This window comes from Gorilla gorilla, chromosome 2, assembly GCF_029281585.2.
Source record: "Gorilla gorilla gorilla isolate KB3781 chromosome 2, NHGRI_mGorGor1-v2.1_pri, whole genome shotgun sequence".
Taxonomy (NCBI): Eukaryota; Metazoa; Chordata; class Mammalia; order Primates; family Hominidae; genus Gorilla; species Gorilla gorilla.
Window position 1 is genome coordinate 24,531,922 of NC_086017.1, and position 18,672 is coordinate 24,550,593.

Sequence of the window (18,672 nt, forward strand, 5' to 3'; positions counted from 1 at the left end):
ACTGGAAGTAGAACCAGCTGGTTAATTTTTAAGCTGAGGGCTGAAATGCTCAGTCTAGCATTTTTGGTTGACTGGAGAGAGACCAGTGGGTGGGCTAGTGGAGAGACTAGTTGGGGAGTTACTAGCCAGACCCAAAAGCATTAAAAATAGAGGCAATATTTTTTAAAGGGGCCATTTCAATAAAAGAACTCAGTGGTGCACAGGCATGGCCTGTAAGGGATAGATGAAAGGAAGAGGGAATTGTAGATGACTCCATGACGTGTTATGTGTCTGGGAGGAAACAGAGAAGTTTCTGAGAGGATCAGTGACCAAAATGATTTTAGACATGTTTATTTGGTTCAGTGGCCATATCTCTCTGGGCTACTGTGACATGGACCCTGACCTAGGGTGAGAGATTGGGGATAACGGATAAGTATAACGGGCTGGCTAATGAACTCTCAAGAAGACAAGTCTGTGGTTTGTAGAGCTGCCATACTTGCGAGTTTGGGGGAGAGAAAGAAAAACCATCCAGGGAGCAAGGATAATAAATGAAAGCTGTACTATGCTAAGCTATGAAATCTGCTGAAATTGACTAACCATCCTATGAGAAAATTTCATGGGATAAAACTTTTTACTTTTACCTTACTTTTTACTATTATTGTCCCCAGGCTCAGAGAAGCTAACCAATTTGTCTAAAATTGCCCAACTGGTAAATGGCAATGCTGGGATTTGACCCTTGCTCAACTGCAGAGCTTGAGCTCCCAACCGTGGCTCTATACTACATCTCTCTAGAAGGAGGACAAGAGAGAGGAGGGTTTTTTTGTTTTTTTGTTTTGTTTTGTTTTGTTTTGCTTTTTGTTTTTTGTTTTTTTGAGACAGAGTCTCACTCTGTCGCCTAGGCTGGAGTGTAGTGGCGCGATCTCAGCTCACTGCAAGCTCCGCCTCCCAGGTTCATGCCATTCTCCTGCCTCAGCCTCCCAAGTAGCTGGGACTACAGGTGTCCGCCACCATGCCCGGCTAATTTTTTTGTATATTTAGTATAGACGGGGTTTCACCATATTAGCCAGGATGGTCTCGATCTCCTGACCTTGTGATCCACCCACCTTGGCCTCCCAAAGTGCTGGGATTACAGGTGTAAGCCACCGTGCCCGGCCGAGGGTTTCTTTTAAGTGAGAGTGATCAAGTTCAAAGATGTCAAAAGACTTGGCAAGTCATAGTTCAGTGCTTTCAGGGTGCTGGAGGGAACTAGTCTCCAGACTGCAGGGTGTGAGGAAGAAACTCGAAAGGAAGTTAAGCGTAGACCCCTGGGCAAGCAACTGGAATAGTAGAAAGAAATGGAAGGAGCAAAGCAGAGAGTGGTTTTTGTTGTTGTTGTTGTTGTTGTTGTTTTTGGTTCAGAGGCATCCTGGGGGTATTTGTAGGTAAGGGGATATTGTAGGTCAGGGACATTGAAGACTGAGAGAAGCACAGCAGTGTAGGGCTGCACACTCTGAGGCTCTCCGGGAGGGTCCCTGCATATAAATTGTGCTCTGCACATGCAAATTGTTCAACAGCCTTAAATGTGAATTGCTCTACCTTGTCCTGACAATATCTGCTCATGCTGCGCATAGGCCTTAATGGCTTACAAAGCCACTTCCACCATTTTTATCTCATTTGATCCTAATAATAGCCGTTCAATGATTTCATGTGGAAGAAGTTGAGATTCAGCGAAGCTAACTGCCTTGTTATCAGGAGGCAGAACTGGGACTCACCCGTAGACCACAGAGCTCTCAGTAAGGCATGAGTTGTTATAAGGGCAACTCACTCTCCCCAAGCTCCAATCTGGTACTGCTTAAAGGAAATCCCACTCTTTTGGAAGTGGTGATAAAGAGTAGCTGCCCCTTTTCCACCCATCTTTGGCTCCTCCTCAGGGGAAGAGTAATGACATATTTGTGGAAGGGGCTGAGTATGTGTGGCCCAGGCCCTTCTGGGTCCTCTTTGACCTCTTCCCACCCATCTGCAGAGGGCTTTCCGGCACTTCCTGCCAAGTGGTCACCTTCCTACCACTGTAGGACAAGAGTCATAGTCAGACCTTGTGCCTGAGTGGACACATCTGTCTGATTCAGGGATAAAGGGTTACCCTCTGATCCAAGCTGCATTCCCAATTCATCTTTACCAGAACTGAAGCTGATTCATCTGCCAGACACCTGTGACTCTTTCACAGTGGGTTTCATGCCTGAGTTGGAAAGGGAAGGAGCAGGAATAAGGAAGCATCATTTACTTTTTCAGTGGGCCCCCAGGGGAACCTGGAATTTTTCTGTCTTCTCCATGAAGCGGAATTCTAACATAAGAACTGGAAAGCTCTTACAAATCTTCTGCCCCAAGCCAACAGGGGCTTTGTACTTCGTGGTGGGTCAGGAAGGGGTGGCTGGGGCCGTTGAAGCAGGGATTCTCTGAGTACTGTTTCTTCATCTACAGGTGAATGAGGAAATGAAACTAAAGGTACTGGGACAGGACTCCATCACAGTCACCTTCACCTCCCTGAATGAGACAGTAACACTCACTGTGTCGGCCAACAATTGTCCCCATGGAATGGCATATGACAGACGGGTAAGGCAAGGCAGACTATGCACCCAGCCCTGACCCCTGGGCATCTCAACGTGGGTTGCTGTTTCATATCTCAGGGCCTTTGCTCTTACTCCCCACCACCCTTCCATGCAAGGCCCTGCCTTTTCCTCTGCCATTATTCACCACCTACTCTTAGTACCACCTTCCTGTGAAATTTCTTATATCAATTAAGAGTCTTCCAGTTGTAAGTGACAGAATCCAGTGTGGACTAGCTTAAGCATGAAAAAAGAATATAGTGGCTCAATAAACTGAGAAGTCTGTCAATACGCAGTTTCAGGCATGGCTGGATCCAGGCCCTGAAATGATTCCACCAGATCTTCCCATCTCTTGGCTCTGCTTACCTCTTTGTTGGCTTCATTCTCAAGGAGTTTCTCTCCTGTTGATGACAAGATGACCATGAACATCTCTGGGCTATTATTATACCAGCTTTAGTGCCCCTGGAAGAAGGAGGGCTTCTCTTTCCTAAACACTCCAGTAGAAATGCCAACATCAACACTCATTGGCTCTATTAACTGCCCATGCGTGAAACATTCCCTGTGGCCAGGAGTATGTATTGCTCCCATTGGCTAGGCTTGAGGCTTATGTCCATCCTGGGGGCCAATGTCTCAGATTACTCTCAAATGAACCACCTGGGCAAAGGATAAGGCAGAAGAGTTTCCCTAAAGGAAAATCAAGGTGCTGTTACCAGGAGAAGAAATGATGCTGAATAGAAAACTACCAGTGCATGTTGATGACCCTCTCTCTACCACCCTCTTCCCATCCCAGGTAGAGTCAGTCTCTCCCTCTGCTCAGCCCCCCTGGCTGTGACAACGTCCATTCTAGACTGCTTTCGTTTCAAGTCTATCGTTTCCACAAATTGAAAATTCCCTGTGATTCCCTCTAATGTCTGTTGTCCCAGGGCCCAGCATGAGGACTACTTCAAATTAAATCTTTACCAAATATTTTTTGGGTGGATGAGAATACAGTGGAGACTGGGAGTCTCATTCTTCCATTCAGTGGGTCATCATGGATCCTACTGTGTATCTGGTGATGTCAAGTCAACATCAGGGAGAGAGGTGGAGAGGATTAAGAGGACACAGTCCCTACACCCTGAGTGTATATCCCAAAAGAGAACACTTGACCTCAACACAAGATGGGGTAACCAAAGCTCAGGTGGGTAGAGCAGACTATTTGAGCTCCCCACAGGGCACTCTGCCCACTAAGGGAAGGCTCCTAGAAGCAAAAGCAGGGTGACCACACTTCCCAGTTTGCCCAGAGCCAGTCCCAGTTTATACCAGAGCAATTATATACCTGGAGCAATTGTAAATGGCACTATGTGTCCCCCTAAAAAGTGTCCTGGTTTGGATGATAGATTATATGATCATCCTGAGCAAGAAGCTCTTAAGCTGTGTGGGCATTTGCCACTGTATGCCACAAGCTTACAGACGCCCAAAGCTGGCAGAGCCCAGCAAGGGCAACCAACCCAATGTCCAATAAGGACATAGGGCGTGGGCATTTGTTAGGGGTTACCTTTGTTACTCCTGGAGGAAAGCATTGCATCTGTTTTCTTTTTCCCACTACATTTTCATTCCAGCAGCATTTCACCTTCATTAATTCATTAACAAATTCAATAAACATTTATTAGCACCTGCAGCAGGCCAAGTTGGCTGCTGGAGATGTAGAAATAAAGAAGTCTCATTCCCTCTAAACTCTGAAATTCTCTCAATCTAATGGAAGAGGCAAAAGCATGGGCACCAATGATCATCTAGCTTGACCCTTGTGGTGTGCCAGAGGGTCGTGTGGAATCTGCTAGGAGAGGAGGAGAGGAAGTACCGGAGAAACGCAGGTGCCTGTGAATCCGGCATGCATTGGTTACTTCAAAGAGCAAACTACCCGCAAGAGTTTGAGTCCATCTGGGCTGAGATGAATGATCTTGCTTATTGATCCATCTACCCTGTCAATCTGGTTCCACACTCTCACTCTAAAAGGCCATTGGTTTTATTTTATTTTATTTTATTTTATTTTATTTTATTGAGACCAAGCCTTGTCTGTCGCCCAGACTGGAGTGCAGTGGTGCAATCTTGGCTCACTGCAGCCTCCGCCTCCTAGGTTCAAGTGATTCTCATGCCTTCAGACTCCCGAGTAGCTGGGATTACAGGTGCCTACCACCACACCAGCTCATTTTTGTATTTTTAGTAGAGACAGGGTTTCACCATGTTGGCCAGGCTGGTCTCAAACTCCTAACCTTAGATGATCCACGCGCCTCAGCCTCCCAAAGTGCTGGGATTACAGGCGTGAGCCACCGTGCCTGGCCAGAAAAAGCTATTGTTAAGTGATTAAGTATGCACTGGGTATGAAGTCACCTATCTGTGTTTCTTGGAAACCTTTTTAGATTGCATTTTTAAAATGTGAGTCTACTTTTCTTATCAAAGGCAATGGATATTAGAAAATTATTTATTCTCATAAAATTGTGGCAATGCTTCATTTTTCTGGCAACCTCTTGTCTGATTATCTCTGAAGTTTGGAATGCAGCTGAGAACCAAGATACAAGCAATTCAAGACCCCCATGAGCAGCTGAGAAAAATTACTCTCAGTCTGTGTACCCAATAAGCCCCTTAGGCCTAGAAAAGCCCCTAGGAATTCAAGTCTTATTTTCTTACCTTAAAGCAACCTCCTCAAGCTGGAATTAGAAGTCTAGAGCTGTGCTGTCCAATATTGTAGCCATGAGTCACACATGGCAATTGAGCCCTTGACATGTGACAAGTCCAAATGGAGATGGGCTCTGCATGGAAACACACACTGCATTTCAAAGACTTAGTGTGAATTGAGAATGTAAAATTTCTCATTAATAATTGACTATTTTGATGATATGTTGACATACCCTATTTTTGATATACTGGTTTAAATAAATAGATAATTAGAATTAATTTTCCCTTTTAAAAATGTTTTTAATGTGCTAACTAGGACGTTTTCAACTACACATGTAGCTCACATTATATTTCTAGTGGATCATGCTGGGCTAGAAGGTAGAGTCTCTATTAAGGGAAGCTTATCAAGGCATGGTTTGGCAGTGCAGTAGAAGACTGAGAGGTTATTTAAAATGACACAGTAAATCAAAGAGCATAACTGTCTTAAGGAAATGTAACATAGGGACAAACAGACCAATACATTGAGACAGATTCTGAAAACAGTGCTGCATTATAGAAAGCAGAAGCAGATGTTGACCAAGATTGACTTGCCAAAAAAGTGTTCCGATCATAACCTCTTTTGAGAGTGCAAGCATGTGTACTATGTATGACAACTTTCTAACAAGATAAACAGAAACAATGAGTAAATGTGCTTTCTTGCGGGTAATAGGATTTCCAAATGTTGACCTTAACCACGTGGTTAAGCATCTCGGGATATTTTACATGAAATCCTGAGGCTTAGAAAATTAGCTCATCTTGCATTCTTGGACCATGAGAGCTGCAAGGAGCTTCCAAGAAAACGTGCTGAGTGTTGGGGCTCCTCCCTCCAAGTCCCTGTCACTGAGAAGCTTGTTAAATGGCTTCCCCAGACACCCATTGCCCTGGAAAGAGCCACCCATCAGAGAGACAGGCAGAATGGCGGTCCCAGCTTTTACAGCCCTGAGGCCTGGCTCCTCACTAAATATTTCCATCAAGGCAGCTCTTGGGAAGCGAGACAACAGCCTCTGTTTAAATGCTTTATTAGCCCAGTGTGCCACCTCAGGTCCTTTTTGGAAGCAGGCTGGGTATAAATTTCAAATAAATAAATAAATAAGATGAGCGCAGAAGCAGCAACTGGGGCCAAGAATCAGAAGGATGGTTGAGACTTTGCCATTTGTTGGGGACATCCTTTATAGATTTCCTGCCTGCAGCATAAAGGACTCATGGGCTGACTTTATTGTTCATCAGGAAATCTGATACTGCCCACCCCACTCTTGCCACTTGAGGATTAAATTCCACAGAAGAGAGTTTTTTTCCTACCTTCTCTATGTTACGTGGGAGATGTAGAAATGATAGATCTTCCTCTCAAGTTGCTGAATGAGTTTAGGGACAAAGGAAGTGAAAAAAAAAAAAAAATGACCAGGACCCAGGGCAGAAAGGACAGGAAGGGACATGTGTGAAAGTTCAGCAGAGGGAGCAGTTGCTGTTGGCTGAGGAAATCAGGGAAGGCTTCCTAGAGAGAAAGACCAAATATAAATACCTCTGGAAACTGGGCCTGATTTTGCAGTGCCACTGACATGCCCCAGCTGTTCAGAGCAGGTCTTAGATTGGGTCTCCTGGGAAACAGACTGTGGAGTGGAACCAAGTATGTAGGAGTTTACTGGAGACTGCTCTTGGGAACAGCCCCTTTGAGGGTCTGAAGGAAGGCAGAGGGAGAGGGCAGCCATGGCAGAGGCCTCAGCGATCCCGTGGGGAGCCCTGGAGTCAGAATGATCCTTCAGCGTAATCCCAAATGGAAGCAAGAGGCCTGGGCCTTTGTGGCCTGCAATTACCAGTCAGCCTCTGTAACCTTGGCCAGAGGCAGGTTCTCAGCTGGGCAATGTCAGCAGCCACTGTTTTGACAGCTGGAGGGATGAAGGGGCTCCTGGGGGATGCACCGCAGCATCCACTGCAGAGGGAGGCCGGCAGAGAACACTCTGCAGAAGGCTTTATCGTCCACTTACTCACGAAGCAATAGCATTTACTGAGCACCTGCATGACAAGCACTCAGACACACAAGAGACCAAGACTCGGTCCCTTCCCTCCAGAAGCTTGCAGTCTAGTGGAAAGATAGGCTCAAACACAGCTGTCACTTGGCAAAGTGCTAACTTCCATCTTCAAGCTGCATTGAGCATGATGAGAGTTCAAAGCAAGAAGCAGTTCTGCGCAGTCGAATCAAGGAAAACCCTCCGAGGAGAGGCCATGAGTCAGGCCTGGGCCTGTGTGCAGGAACTCACTGGGCTGAGAGGGAGAGAGGTGTGTTCCAGGTAGGGGTGAGGGGGCAGGCAATAGCACATCCTCTGAATTGGAGCAAGTCTTAGTTATCCTGGACTAGGCAGCTGGCTCTTTGAGGGGCTGGTGACACCTGCCCTCCCCTTTGCCTCTCTCCAGCTGAACCGCAGAATCAGCAACATGGACGACAAGGTGTATAAGATGAGCCGAGCCCTGGCTGAGATCAAGAAGCGGTTTCAGAAGACAGTGACTCAGTTCATTAATTCTATCTTGCTGGCCGCAGGTAAGGAGGCTGAAAGGTGGGCGAAGGCCTATCTGTTGGCTTCCCCAGTCCTGAGATTCTGGCAGGTCATCTCAAGGGACAGACCTTTACTTTACCGCCCATTCCATCTTCAGTCTGAATGTCCAGGGAAGTAGGCATAGCAGAGATATTTCCCCATTTTAGGTCCCACTGGGCTCAGGTCACTTAAGGCCACACAGCTAAGAATAGTGACGTGAGCCCACTTGCATTTCTGAGCTCTCTCCCGGAGTGTCTTGCACATCTCCATGAGATTGTCTATTTTCCTGGGTTTCTCGGTAGCTGGCTGTGTCCCTCTTGTTCCCCACCCCACATCTACATTCACCTTTAGCTCCATTTCTCATATCACCCATCATCCATCTGGAGCCCCTGCTCCTCCCTTCTTTTTGTGGATCTCAGAAGAGAAAAATGCAATCACCTCTCTAGGCTGTCCCTGTTAGGCCCACAGAGATCCCCCAAGGCCAGCATGGGTGGCCTCAGGACCCTTCCACCTCTGAGCCCCTCTCCTGACTGCTGATGGGCCTGGGAACAAGGATACATTGACCCTATTCTGTGTCACCCCCTGGCTGGGCATGGAGGGGCTGTGCTTCCCCCACTGTCTCTCTGGGGAGTTTCTTCTTGTCCCCAGAGACTTCGATTGCCCCTTTCTCTGGGAAGCCTTCCTTGACTTCCCTAGCAGAATGGGTCACACCTCCTTTGGGCTCCCATAGCACTTAATTATTTATTTTTTCTTTTTTTCCCACACAAGTGAAAGAAAGGATCCCACAGCACTTTGTACATGTTCTAATTATACATCTTACTACTTAGCATTGTGACTATGTCCCCCATCCTGCTCCCCCACTGGGAATTTCCGGAGTCTGGGAGTTCTGTCTTGGGGTGCCTCTGCATGCTCAGCACCCACATTTGAGAAATGCTGGTGAGTGAAGAGATGAGAGGTCCCTGGCCTTAGAAGTTTTCCAGTCTAGTAGGGAAAGCAAGACAAGAATATAAATAAATACAATACAACAAAGAAAGTAGTTGGAATTGACTTAGAGCTGGAGACACAGGGAACAGCATTCTCAAGGAAGGAACAGCATGGGCCAGGAATGCATTGTGTAGCTAGCCTCTACATTTGGTGCTGGGGAGGACACAGGCTGAATGGAACAGGCCCCAGCATGGGTTGGGAGAGTGAGATTGAAGCTAGGTGTCTTGAAGAATGAGTGCGAAAGGAGACCTATTCATTCTTACATTCTTACAACCCAACATTTGGCAGTGTCACTGATGAGTGCACTGGGGCAGGAGTACTGTATTGGACAGCAGAGGGGAGGTGCCGGAGAATCAGTGAGAGCGGAGGGGAGGAGATGGGGGTGAGCCAAGGTGCACTTAGATGTTTCCAGTCTGGGACCAGGGGTAGAGGAGTCCTGGCCATGAAGGGAGAATGACAGCAGCATCTTCTGTTAACAGGTCTGTTTACCATTGAATATCCCACCAAAAAGGAGGAGGAAGAATTTGTTCGGTTCAAGATGAGATCCGGAACTCATCCCGAGCGGCTCCCCAAGCTAAATTTATACTCAGGAGAAAGTCTTTTACGATCTCAGTCAGGCCAACTGGAATCCTCAATTGCAGAGACTTTGAAGGATGAGCCTGAGTCTGCTCCTGTGAGCCCAGTTCGGAAGAAGACCACCAAAATCCACACCAAAGCCAAGGTCACATCCAGGTTGGCTTGGTCCTTCACGTCTTCCGCAGCATCGGGTGTTGTGATGGGCAGTGGGGACACGATAGTGAACCCAACAGATGGGGCCCCTCTTTTGGAGCTTAAATTCCAAGGGCAAGTAAAGTGAGGAGATAAACACATGAACAAATGATATAATTTTAGGCAGCAATAAGGACTAGGAAGAAAATAATTGGAGTAATGGGTTAGGGCAGGGGTTGGCTATGGACCAAATTTGGCCCAGCTGCCAATTTTTTGTGGGTGAGCTAAGAATGGTTTTTATATTTTTAAGTGCTTGAAGGGGGAAAAAATCAGAAGATTTCATGACAGGGGAAATGATATAAAAATTTAAATGTCAGTATCCTTAAATAAGGTTTTCTGGGAACACGGCTACACCCACTCATTCACATATCATCTACAGCCACTTCCTTGTGACAGTGGACATTGAGGGTCAGGCCTGCAAAGTCTCAGGTATTCACTACCTTGCTCTCTACAGAAAATGTTGCCTGGCATCTGTGATTGAGAGTGGCTGGAAAGTGGTGTGGGATGGGCTGTGGTAGAGGATGAGGGAAGGCAGTTCTCAGGAGATTATATTGAAACCCAGATGCAAAGGATGATAAACAGGCGGCCAGGAACAGATGTGGGGAAGGAACACCAGGCAGCGGGCACAGCAAGTCCAAAGGCACTGAGGCAGGAGTGAGGTTGGTATGTGTGAGAGAGTAAGAAGGCTAGTGAGGCTGGAGTATGGTGGAAAAGGGGACAACGACGCGAACTGACGACCGAGATGTAGGCAGGAGTTTGGTCATGTAGCCTTGATAGTGTTATGGAAAGCCATTCCATAAGGAAGTGACATCATCTGATTTATCTTTGTTTTTTTTCAGACAGGGTCTCTCTCTGTCACCCAGGCTGGAGCGCAGTGGCACGATCTCAGCTCACCGCAGCCTCTGCCTCCCGGGTTCAAGCGATTCTCCTGCCTCAGCTTCCCTAGTGCTGGGACAACAGGCACGCACCACCACGCCTGCCTAAGTTTTGAATTTTTAGTAGAGACAGGGTTTTGCCATGTTGGCCAAGCTGGTCTCGAACTCCTGACCTCATGTGATCCACCCGCCTGGGCTCCCAAAGTGCTAGGATTACAGGCGTGAACCACTGCACCTGGCCTGGGATTTATCTCTTTTTAACTTTAAAAAAGTATTAAAATATTTTTCATGCTTTAACTTTTCAAAAAATATAAAATGCATACAGAAAAATGAGCAAATCCTAAGTGTGTAGCTCAATTAATATTACAAAGTAAACATATCCTATAACTACCAAGTCAAGAAATAGAGCATTACCAGCTCCTTAGAAGCCCCCTTTTGTCCCATCCAAATGACCAATCTCACCCTCCTTCCCAGGTGGAAGATTGCTAACACCAGAGATTAGTTTTTATTGTTTTCTAAAACCTGATTAAAATAGATCTCTTTGGTGTGTCTTCTTTGGTGTCTGGCATCTTTGTCCCAACATTATGATTGTGAGATTTGTGCATGTTGTTATGTATAGCAATAGTTTCTTCTTTTTCATTACTTTATAATAATCGATTGTAGGCCGGGTGTACAGGTGGCCGACGCCTGTAATCCCAGCACTCTGGGAGGCCGAGGCGGGCAGATCACGAGGTTGGGAGATAGAGACCATCCTGGCTAACATGGTGAAACCCCCTCTCTACTAAAAATACAAAAAATTAGCCGGGTGTGGTGGTGGGCGCCTGTGGTCCCAGCTACTCGGGAGGCTGAGGCAGGAGAATGGCGTGAACCCGGGAGGCGGAGCTTGCAGTGAGCCGAGATCCTGCCACTGCACTCCAGCCTGGGTGACAGAGCGAGACTGCGTCTCAAAAATAATAAAATAATAATAATAATAATAATCATCATCATCATCATCATCGATTGTAAATACACCAGAAAGTATGCATTCTATTTGATGAATATTTGGTTGTTTAGGTAGTAGCAAACTGTGCTACTATTGATTGGCATATGCCTGGATGTGAAATTGCTGTCATTGAGTATGTGTATGTTCAGCTTCTAGTACAGACTGTCCGTTTTCCGCCATGGTCGTTTTACGTTCTGCTCCCACCAGCAGTGTGTCTGAGAGTTCAGTTGCTCCACATCTTCACCAATGCTTGGTATGGTCAATCATTTTAATACAGCCATTCTGTAATGATGAAATGTGTTGTCTTAGTAACAAAATGGTTTTTTATTTGCATTTCCCTGATGACTATAGAGGCTGAGCACCCTCCATTGTTTATTGACCATTTTAAGTACAGCAGTCCTTCTTATCCTCAGGGGATACTTTCCAAGACCCACAGTGGATGTCTGAAACTGTGAACAGTACCAAGCCCTATATATACTCTGTTTTCCCCTATACATACATACACCACAGCCAAGATGCAGGACGATTCCATCACCCCCAAACCAAGAGAAAGAAATTCCCTTATGCTATTCCTTTGTAGTCAAACCCTTCCCTCACCCTTAATCCCTGACAACCACTAATCTGTTCTTTGTAGATATAGTTTTGCATTTTTCAGAACGTCATGTAAATGGAATTCTACTGTATACAGCCTTTTGAATCTATCTTCTTTAACTTAGTGTAATACATACAGGATTCATCCATATCGTTACATGGATCAGCAGTTCATTTCTTTTTATTACTGAGTAGTGTTCTGTCTCAGGGGGCCCCCACATCACCCCCACATTCAGAGATTAACTAGGACCCATGAGACTCATTATATAGTTGTATTCATGGATAAGGTTTATTGGAAGGATACATGATATGATCAGCAAAGGAAAAAGACACAGGTAGAATCTGAAGGACACAGGTGTGTCTTCTGGTGCACAGTGAGAGGACACACCTAGCATGCTCCTTTCTCTAGCAGAAAAAAAAATGCAGTAACGTGTGCAATGTTTCTGCTAAGGAAGCCCACTAGGGACCCAAACCCAAGCTTTTTAGTGGGTACTGATCACATAGGCACCCTAAACCTAGCAACTAGCAAAATTCCAGGCTGTCAGAAGGAAAACAAGTATTCAGCATAAATCACATTGTTTGCAGTCTAGGCATAGAGCAGGGTGCCAAGTTCCCAGACACCAGCCAAGGGCTAATGTTGTAAAATAAGTTCTTCTAAAGATAACAGCCTCAAGCCTTCTAATGTTAATTTTTTTCTGTATATAATACATGGCATGGATGGGCAAAATTTGTTTATCTATTCAACCACTGAAAGACATTTGGATTGTTTTCAGCTTTTTCTGATTATGATAAAACTGCTATAAATACTTGTGAGCTGGCTTTTATGTGAGCCTAAGTTTTCATTTCACTTGGGTGAATACTTAAGAGCTAGATTGCCTGGTTTATAGTAAATGCATGTTTGACTTTGTAAGAAACTGCCAACTGTCTTCCCAAGTAGCTGTACCATTATCCATGTCCACCAACAATGTATGAGAGTTCCAGTTGCTCCAAATCTTTGTTAGCACTTGATATTGTTGGGGTTTGGTTTTTTGCCATCCGATAGACATGTGGTAATATCCCATTATCGTTTTAATTTGCATTTCCCTAATAACTAAAGTTGTTGAGCATCTTTTCATGGCTTATTTACCATTCATATATTTTCTTTGGTGAAGTATCCAAGTCTTTTGCACATTTCAAAATTGGATTTTTTTCTTATTATGAGTTTTGAAAGTTCTTTATTCTGGGTATAAGTCTTTTATCAGATATGTGACTTGAAATATTTTCTTCAGCCTTTGGCTTAATTTTTTATTCTCTTGACAGTGTATTTGCAGAGTAAAATGTATTTGGATGAAGTCTAATTGAAATAGTTTTTTTCTTTTCTGGATTGTGATTTGTTGTCATGTCTAAAAACCCTTTGTTTAACCCAGTGTTTCTCAACCAGAGATGAGTTTGCCCCCCAGGGGATATTTGACAATATTTGGAGATATTTTTTATTATCACGACTAGGGAGGGGGTGCTACTGCCATCTCGTGAGTTGAGGACAGAGATGCTGCTAAACATCCAGCAATACACAAAACAGCTCCACATAACAAAGAATTATGAAGTCCAAAATGTCAATAGTGCCAAGATTGAGAATTCCTGGCCTAACCCAATGTCACAAAAATTTCTGCTATGTTTTCTTCTAAAAGCTTATTATAGTTTATGTTTTATATTTAGGTCTATGATCCATTTTGAGTTAATTTTTATATAAGGTATAGTGTATGAATTGAAGTTTGTTTGTTTTACATATGGATAGCCAATTGTTCCAACAGTACTTTTTTTAAAAAAGATAAATTTCTCCATTAAATTATCTTCGCACCTTTGGGTCTCTTTCTAGACTCTGTTTTGTTAATATGGTGAATTACTTTGATTTCAAATGTTGAACCAGTCTTGCATTCCTGGGATAAACTCCACTTGATCATAATGTATTATTCTTTTTCTGTATTGCTGGATTCAATTTGCTAGTATCTTGTTGAAGAGTTTTTCATCTATACTCATAAGGGTTATTGGTCTGTAGTTTTCCTTTCTTGTAATGTTTTTATCTATTGAGACAAGCATACAATTTTCCTCCTTTATTCTATTATTGTGGTGAATTATATAGATATTAATATGGATATATTTCAGATGTTCAACCAATCTTGTATTCCTGACATAAACTCAACTTGGTTATGATATATTTCCTTTTTATGTATTTCTAGACTTTAGGAGTTTTTGTATCTGTGCTTATAAGGTAGACTGGTCAATAATTTTTCCTTTCTTGCCATGTTATGGTGAGAAGTATTTCTTCTTTATCTATTATCTGGTGGACTTTGTGTACATATGGATTATTTCTTCCCTAAATATTTGATAGAATTTGCCAGTGAAGTCACCTCTTCCTGGGATTTTCTTTCAGTGGAAGTTTTTAATTAAAATTTTTATTTTTAGTAGATATAGGACTATTCAGATTTCTTTTTGTGTTTATTTTGATAAGTTGGATTTTTCTAGGAATTTACCATTTTATCTAAATGTTTAAATATGTTGAAGTTGGTTTTTTTTTTTGAAACGGAGTCTCACTCTGTTGCCAGGCTGAAGTGCAATGGAGCCATCTTGGCTCAGGGCAACCTCTGCCTCCTGGGTTCAAGCGATTCTCCTGCCTCAGTCTCCCGAGTAGCTGCAATTACAGGCATGCACCACCACACCCAGCTAATTTTTGTATTTTTAGTAGGGACGGGGTTTCACCATGTTGGCCAGGATGGTCTCGATCTCCTGACCTCATGATCTGCCCGCCTCGGCCTCCCAAAGTGCTGGGATTACAGGCGTGAGCCACTGCGCCCAGCCTATGTTGAAGTTTTTAAAAAGATCCTTTTGCAATATTTTAAATGACTATGTTGATCTCTAGTGATACCCTCTTTTACAATACTAGTGTTAATTATTTTTGCCATTTTTCTTTTCTCCTTGATTAGTCCCAGGATTTATTGATTTATTAGTGTTTCCAAAGAACCAAATTTTAATTGTGTTGATCTTCTTATACATTTGTCTTATTACTTTATTAACTTTTACTCTTATCTTTATTGTTTCCTTCTGTCTACTTTCTTTGGGTTTAATTTTATATTCTTTTTCTGACTTCCTGAGGTGGATGCTTAGATAATTGGGCTTTTTCTTTATCTTTTTTGAATATATACATATAATATTACAAATTTCCCTCAAAGTCCAGTTTTAGCTGCATCCCGCAAGCTTTGATATACCATATGGTAATTATTAAGCTCAAAATATTTTATATTTTTCATTCTTGTTCTTTCTTGTCCCGTTGGATATTTAGAGTGTGTAATGTAATTATACCATTTCGGGATTGTCTAGTTATCATTTTTTCTTTTTAACATTAAATTGTGTTGTGGTCAGAGAAAAAACTGCATAATTTCAACCCTCTGTAATTTGCTTAGACTTGTTTTATGGCCCAGCACATAGTCAATTTTGGTAAATGTTTCATGTGGAGCTAAAATGATGCATATTCTGCAGTTTTTTGATACAGCGTTTTATAAATGTCAGGTCAAATTTATTAATTTAATTTATTAATCATATTGCTTAAATCTTATATATACTTATAAATACTTTCTTATTTGTATCATTTACTGATAGAAGTGTGTTAATATCTCCCACGGTAATTTTGGAGCTCTCTATTTCTCCTTTTATTTCTGTAAATTTTTGCTGTATGTATTTTGAAACTATGTTATTAGACAAATGCAAACTTAAAATTGTAAACATTGTGAATTTTCCATTTTATTAAGAACTCTCTTTATCTCTAGAGATGTTTTATGTATTACAGCCTATATTCTCTAGTATTAGTATAATTGCATCAGTTTTCTGGTTATTTTTCATAATATATCTTTTTTTGTTTTTTAATTTTTTACTTTCACCCTTTCTGCTCCTTTATTTTAAGGTCTGTCTCTTGAAAGAATTATATATTTCTTGTTTTTTAATTAAATTCAGTCTTTCAATCTTTGTCTTTTAATTAGAGTATTTAATCTTTTTATGTTAATATAATTACTTAAATATTTGGGCTAATATTTTTACATTAATATAATTATTTAAATATTTGTACCAACTTACTGTTTGTTTGCTGTTTGACTCACTTGCACTGTATTCTTTATTCTTTCCTTTTTTGCCTGATTGTGTATTAATGAAAGTTTTTTTATTCTAAGTTTCTCCATCTATTATTTAAATATTTAAACGTTATTTTAGTATTTCTTTAGTGCTTACTCCAGAGACTATAACACAAATCCATGATTAATTACTAAAGTATAATATACTCTAGCATTTTTACCACTTTGCAGACAATGCAATGATCTTAGAATACTTTGTCCATTTACCGCTTGTTTTGCACTATTGTTGTCATGTGTTTTAATTCTATATATATGTTATAAACCATCCCATGAGACACTATTATGAATTTTTTTTTTTTTTTTTGAGACGAAGTCTCGCTCTGTCACCCAGGCTGGAGTGCGGTGGTGCCATCACAGCTCACTGCAACCTCCACCTCCTGGGTTCAAATGATTCTCCTGCTTCAGCCTCCCAAGTAGCTGGGATTACAGGTGCCCACCACCACGCCTGGCTAATTTTTTGTATTTTTAGTAGAGATGGGATTTCACCATGTTGGCCAGCCTGGTCTTGAACTCCTGACCTCAAGTGATCCACCTGCTTCGGCCTCCCAAAGTGCTGGGATTACAGACGTGAGCCACTGCACCTCGCCTATTATGAACATAACTATACAGTTTATATTTAGATTTGCCCACATATTTACTCTTTTCATTGTTCTTTATTTTACACATAAGACTATTCAGATTTTTAATTTCTTTTTGTGTCTATTTTGGTAAGTTGGCTTTTTCTAGGAATTTATCCCTTTCATCCAAATGTTTAAATATGTTGAAATAAAGTTTTTCAAAATATTCTCTTGTGATATTTTAAATGACTGTAAGATCTGTGATGATACTCCTTTTCACATTAACTAGTATTAGACATTTGTGCCTTCTTTTCTTTTTGCTTCATGCTTCCATTTGGGATCATTTTCCTTCTGTCTGAATAGCTGTCTTCAAATTCTCCTTAAAGTATGCTGGAATTTTTTGGGTTTTGCCTGAATATGTTTTTATTTCACTTTTTTTTTTTTTTTTTGAGACAGAGTCTTGCTCTGTTGCCCAGGCTAGAGTGCAGTGGCACAATCTCAGCTCACTGCAACCTCTGCTTTCTGGGTTCAAGCAATTCTCCTGCTTCAGCCTTCTGGGTAGCTGGGATTACAAGCGTGTGCCACCATACCTCGCTAATTTTTGTATTTTTAGTAGAGATGAGATTTCACCATATTGGCCAGGCTGGTCTTGAACTCCCGACCTCAAGTGATCCACTTGCCTTGGCGTCCCAAAGTGCTATGATTACAGGCATGAGCCACTGCGCCTGGCCTTTTTTTTTTTTTGTCACTCAGGCTGGAATGCAGTGGCATGGTCTCAGCTCACTGCAACCTCCACTTCCCAGGTTCAAGTGATTCTCGTGCCTCAGCCTCCTGAGTAGCTAGGACTACAGGCATATGCCACCACACCCAGCTAATTTTCATATTTTTAATAGACATGGGGCTTCACCATGTTGCTCAGGCTGGTCTCAAACTCCTGACCTCAAGTGATCCACCTGCCTCAGCCTCCCAAAGTGCTGAGATTACAGGTGTGAGCCACTGCGCCTGGCCCATTACCTACATTTTGAATGGTATTTTCTGTGTTCCTAAGGTTGGCAATTACTTTGTTTTAGCACTTTGAAGATGTCGTTCTGCTGTTTTCTGGCTTCTACCATTTTATTAAGGATTTAGCTGTTGGTCTTATTGTTGCTCTTTGAAGATATTGCATCTTTTTTCCTCTGGCTGTTTTTTTCTCTCACCTTTAGTTAGTGGGTTTCTTTAAAGGCTTTTCTATGATGTGCCTAAATGTAATTTTCATTGTACTTATCCAGTTTGTAGAACTTCTTGATATGATGCTTTCATTATTTAGAAAAAATTCTCAGCTATTATTTCATTAAATATTTCTCCTCTTTTCTCTTTTTATCCTCCCTTTTTTCTCTTTTCCCCCTCCCTTCCTCCTTTACCTCCTTCCCCACCTTTCCACTTTCTCTTTCTTTTCTCTCTATCTGGGACTCCCAAGCACACCTTTTTACTAAGTTTCATGTACAGGCATACCTTGGAAATATTGTAGATTTGGTTCCAGACCACTACAATAAAGCAAATTGCAATAAAGCAAATCACACAAATTTTTTGGTTTTCCAGTACATATAAAAGCTGTGTTTACAATATACTATAGTCTATTAAGTGTGCAACAGCATTACCTCTAAAAACACAATGTACATACCATAATTTTAAAATATTTTATTGCTGAAGATATGCTAATGCACATCTGAGACTTCAGCAAGCCCTAATCTTTTTGCTGGTGGAGTGTCTTGCCCTGAGGCTGACTGATCAGGGTGGTGGTTGCTGAAGGTTAGAGTGGCAATGGTAATTTCTTAAAAGAAGGCAGCAAAAAAGTTTGCCACATTAATTAATTTTTCCTTTCACAAAAGATTTCTCTGTAGCATTTGATGCTGTTTGATAAATTTTGCCCATGGAACTTTTTCAAAATTGGAGTCAGTCCTCTCAAACTCTGCTGCTGTTTTATCAACTAAGTTTATGT

The 18,672-nt window shown here is 42.3% G+C and overlaps 1 protein-coding gene across 1 annotated transcript in view; it reads left to right on the forward strand.

The window, feature by feature from the left end:
* The window catches only part of C2H3orf20 (chromosome 2 C3orf20 homolog), a 99,976-nt gene that overhangs the window by 46,400 nt on the left and 34,904 nt on the right, over positions 1–18,672 (forward strand). The window contains exons 10-12 of the mRNA XM_055381075.2: positions 2,437–2,568; positions 7,662–7,785; positions 9,244–9,496. Of these exons, the coding sequence (XP_055237050.2) occupies positions 2,437–2,568; positions 7,662–7,785; positions 9,244–9,496 (509 nt within the window). The remainder of the gene's footprint in view (positions 1–2,436; positions 2,569–7,661; positions 7,786–9,243; positions 9,497–18,672) is intronic.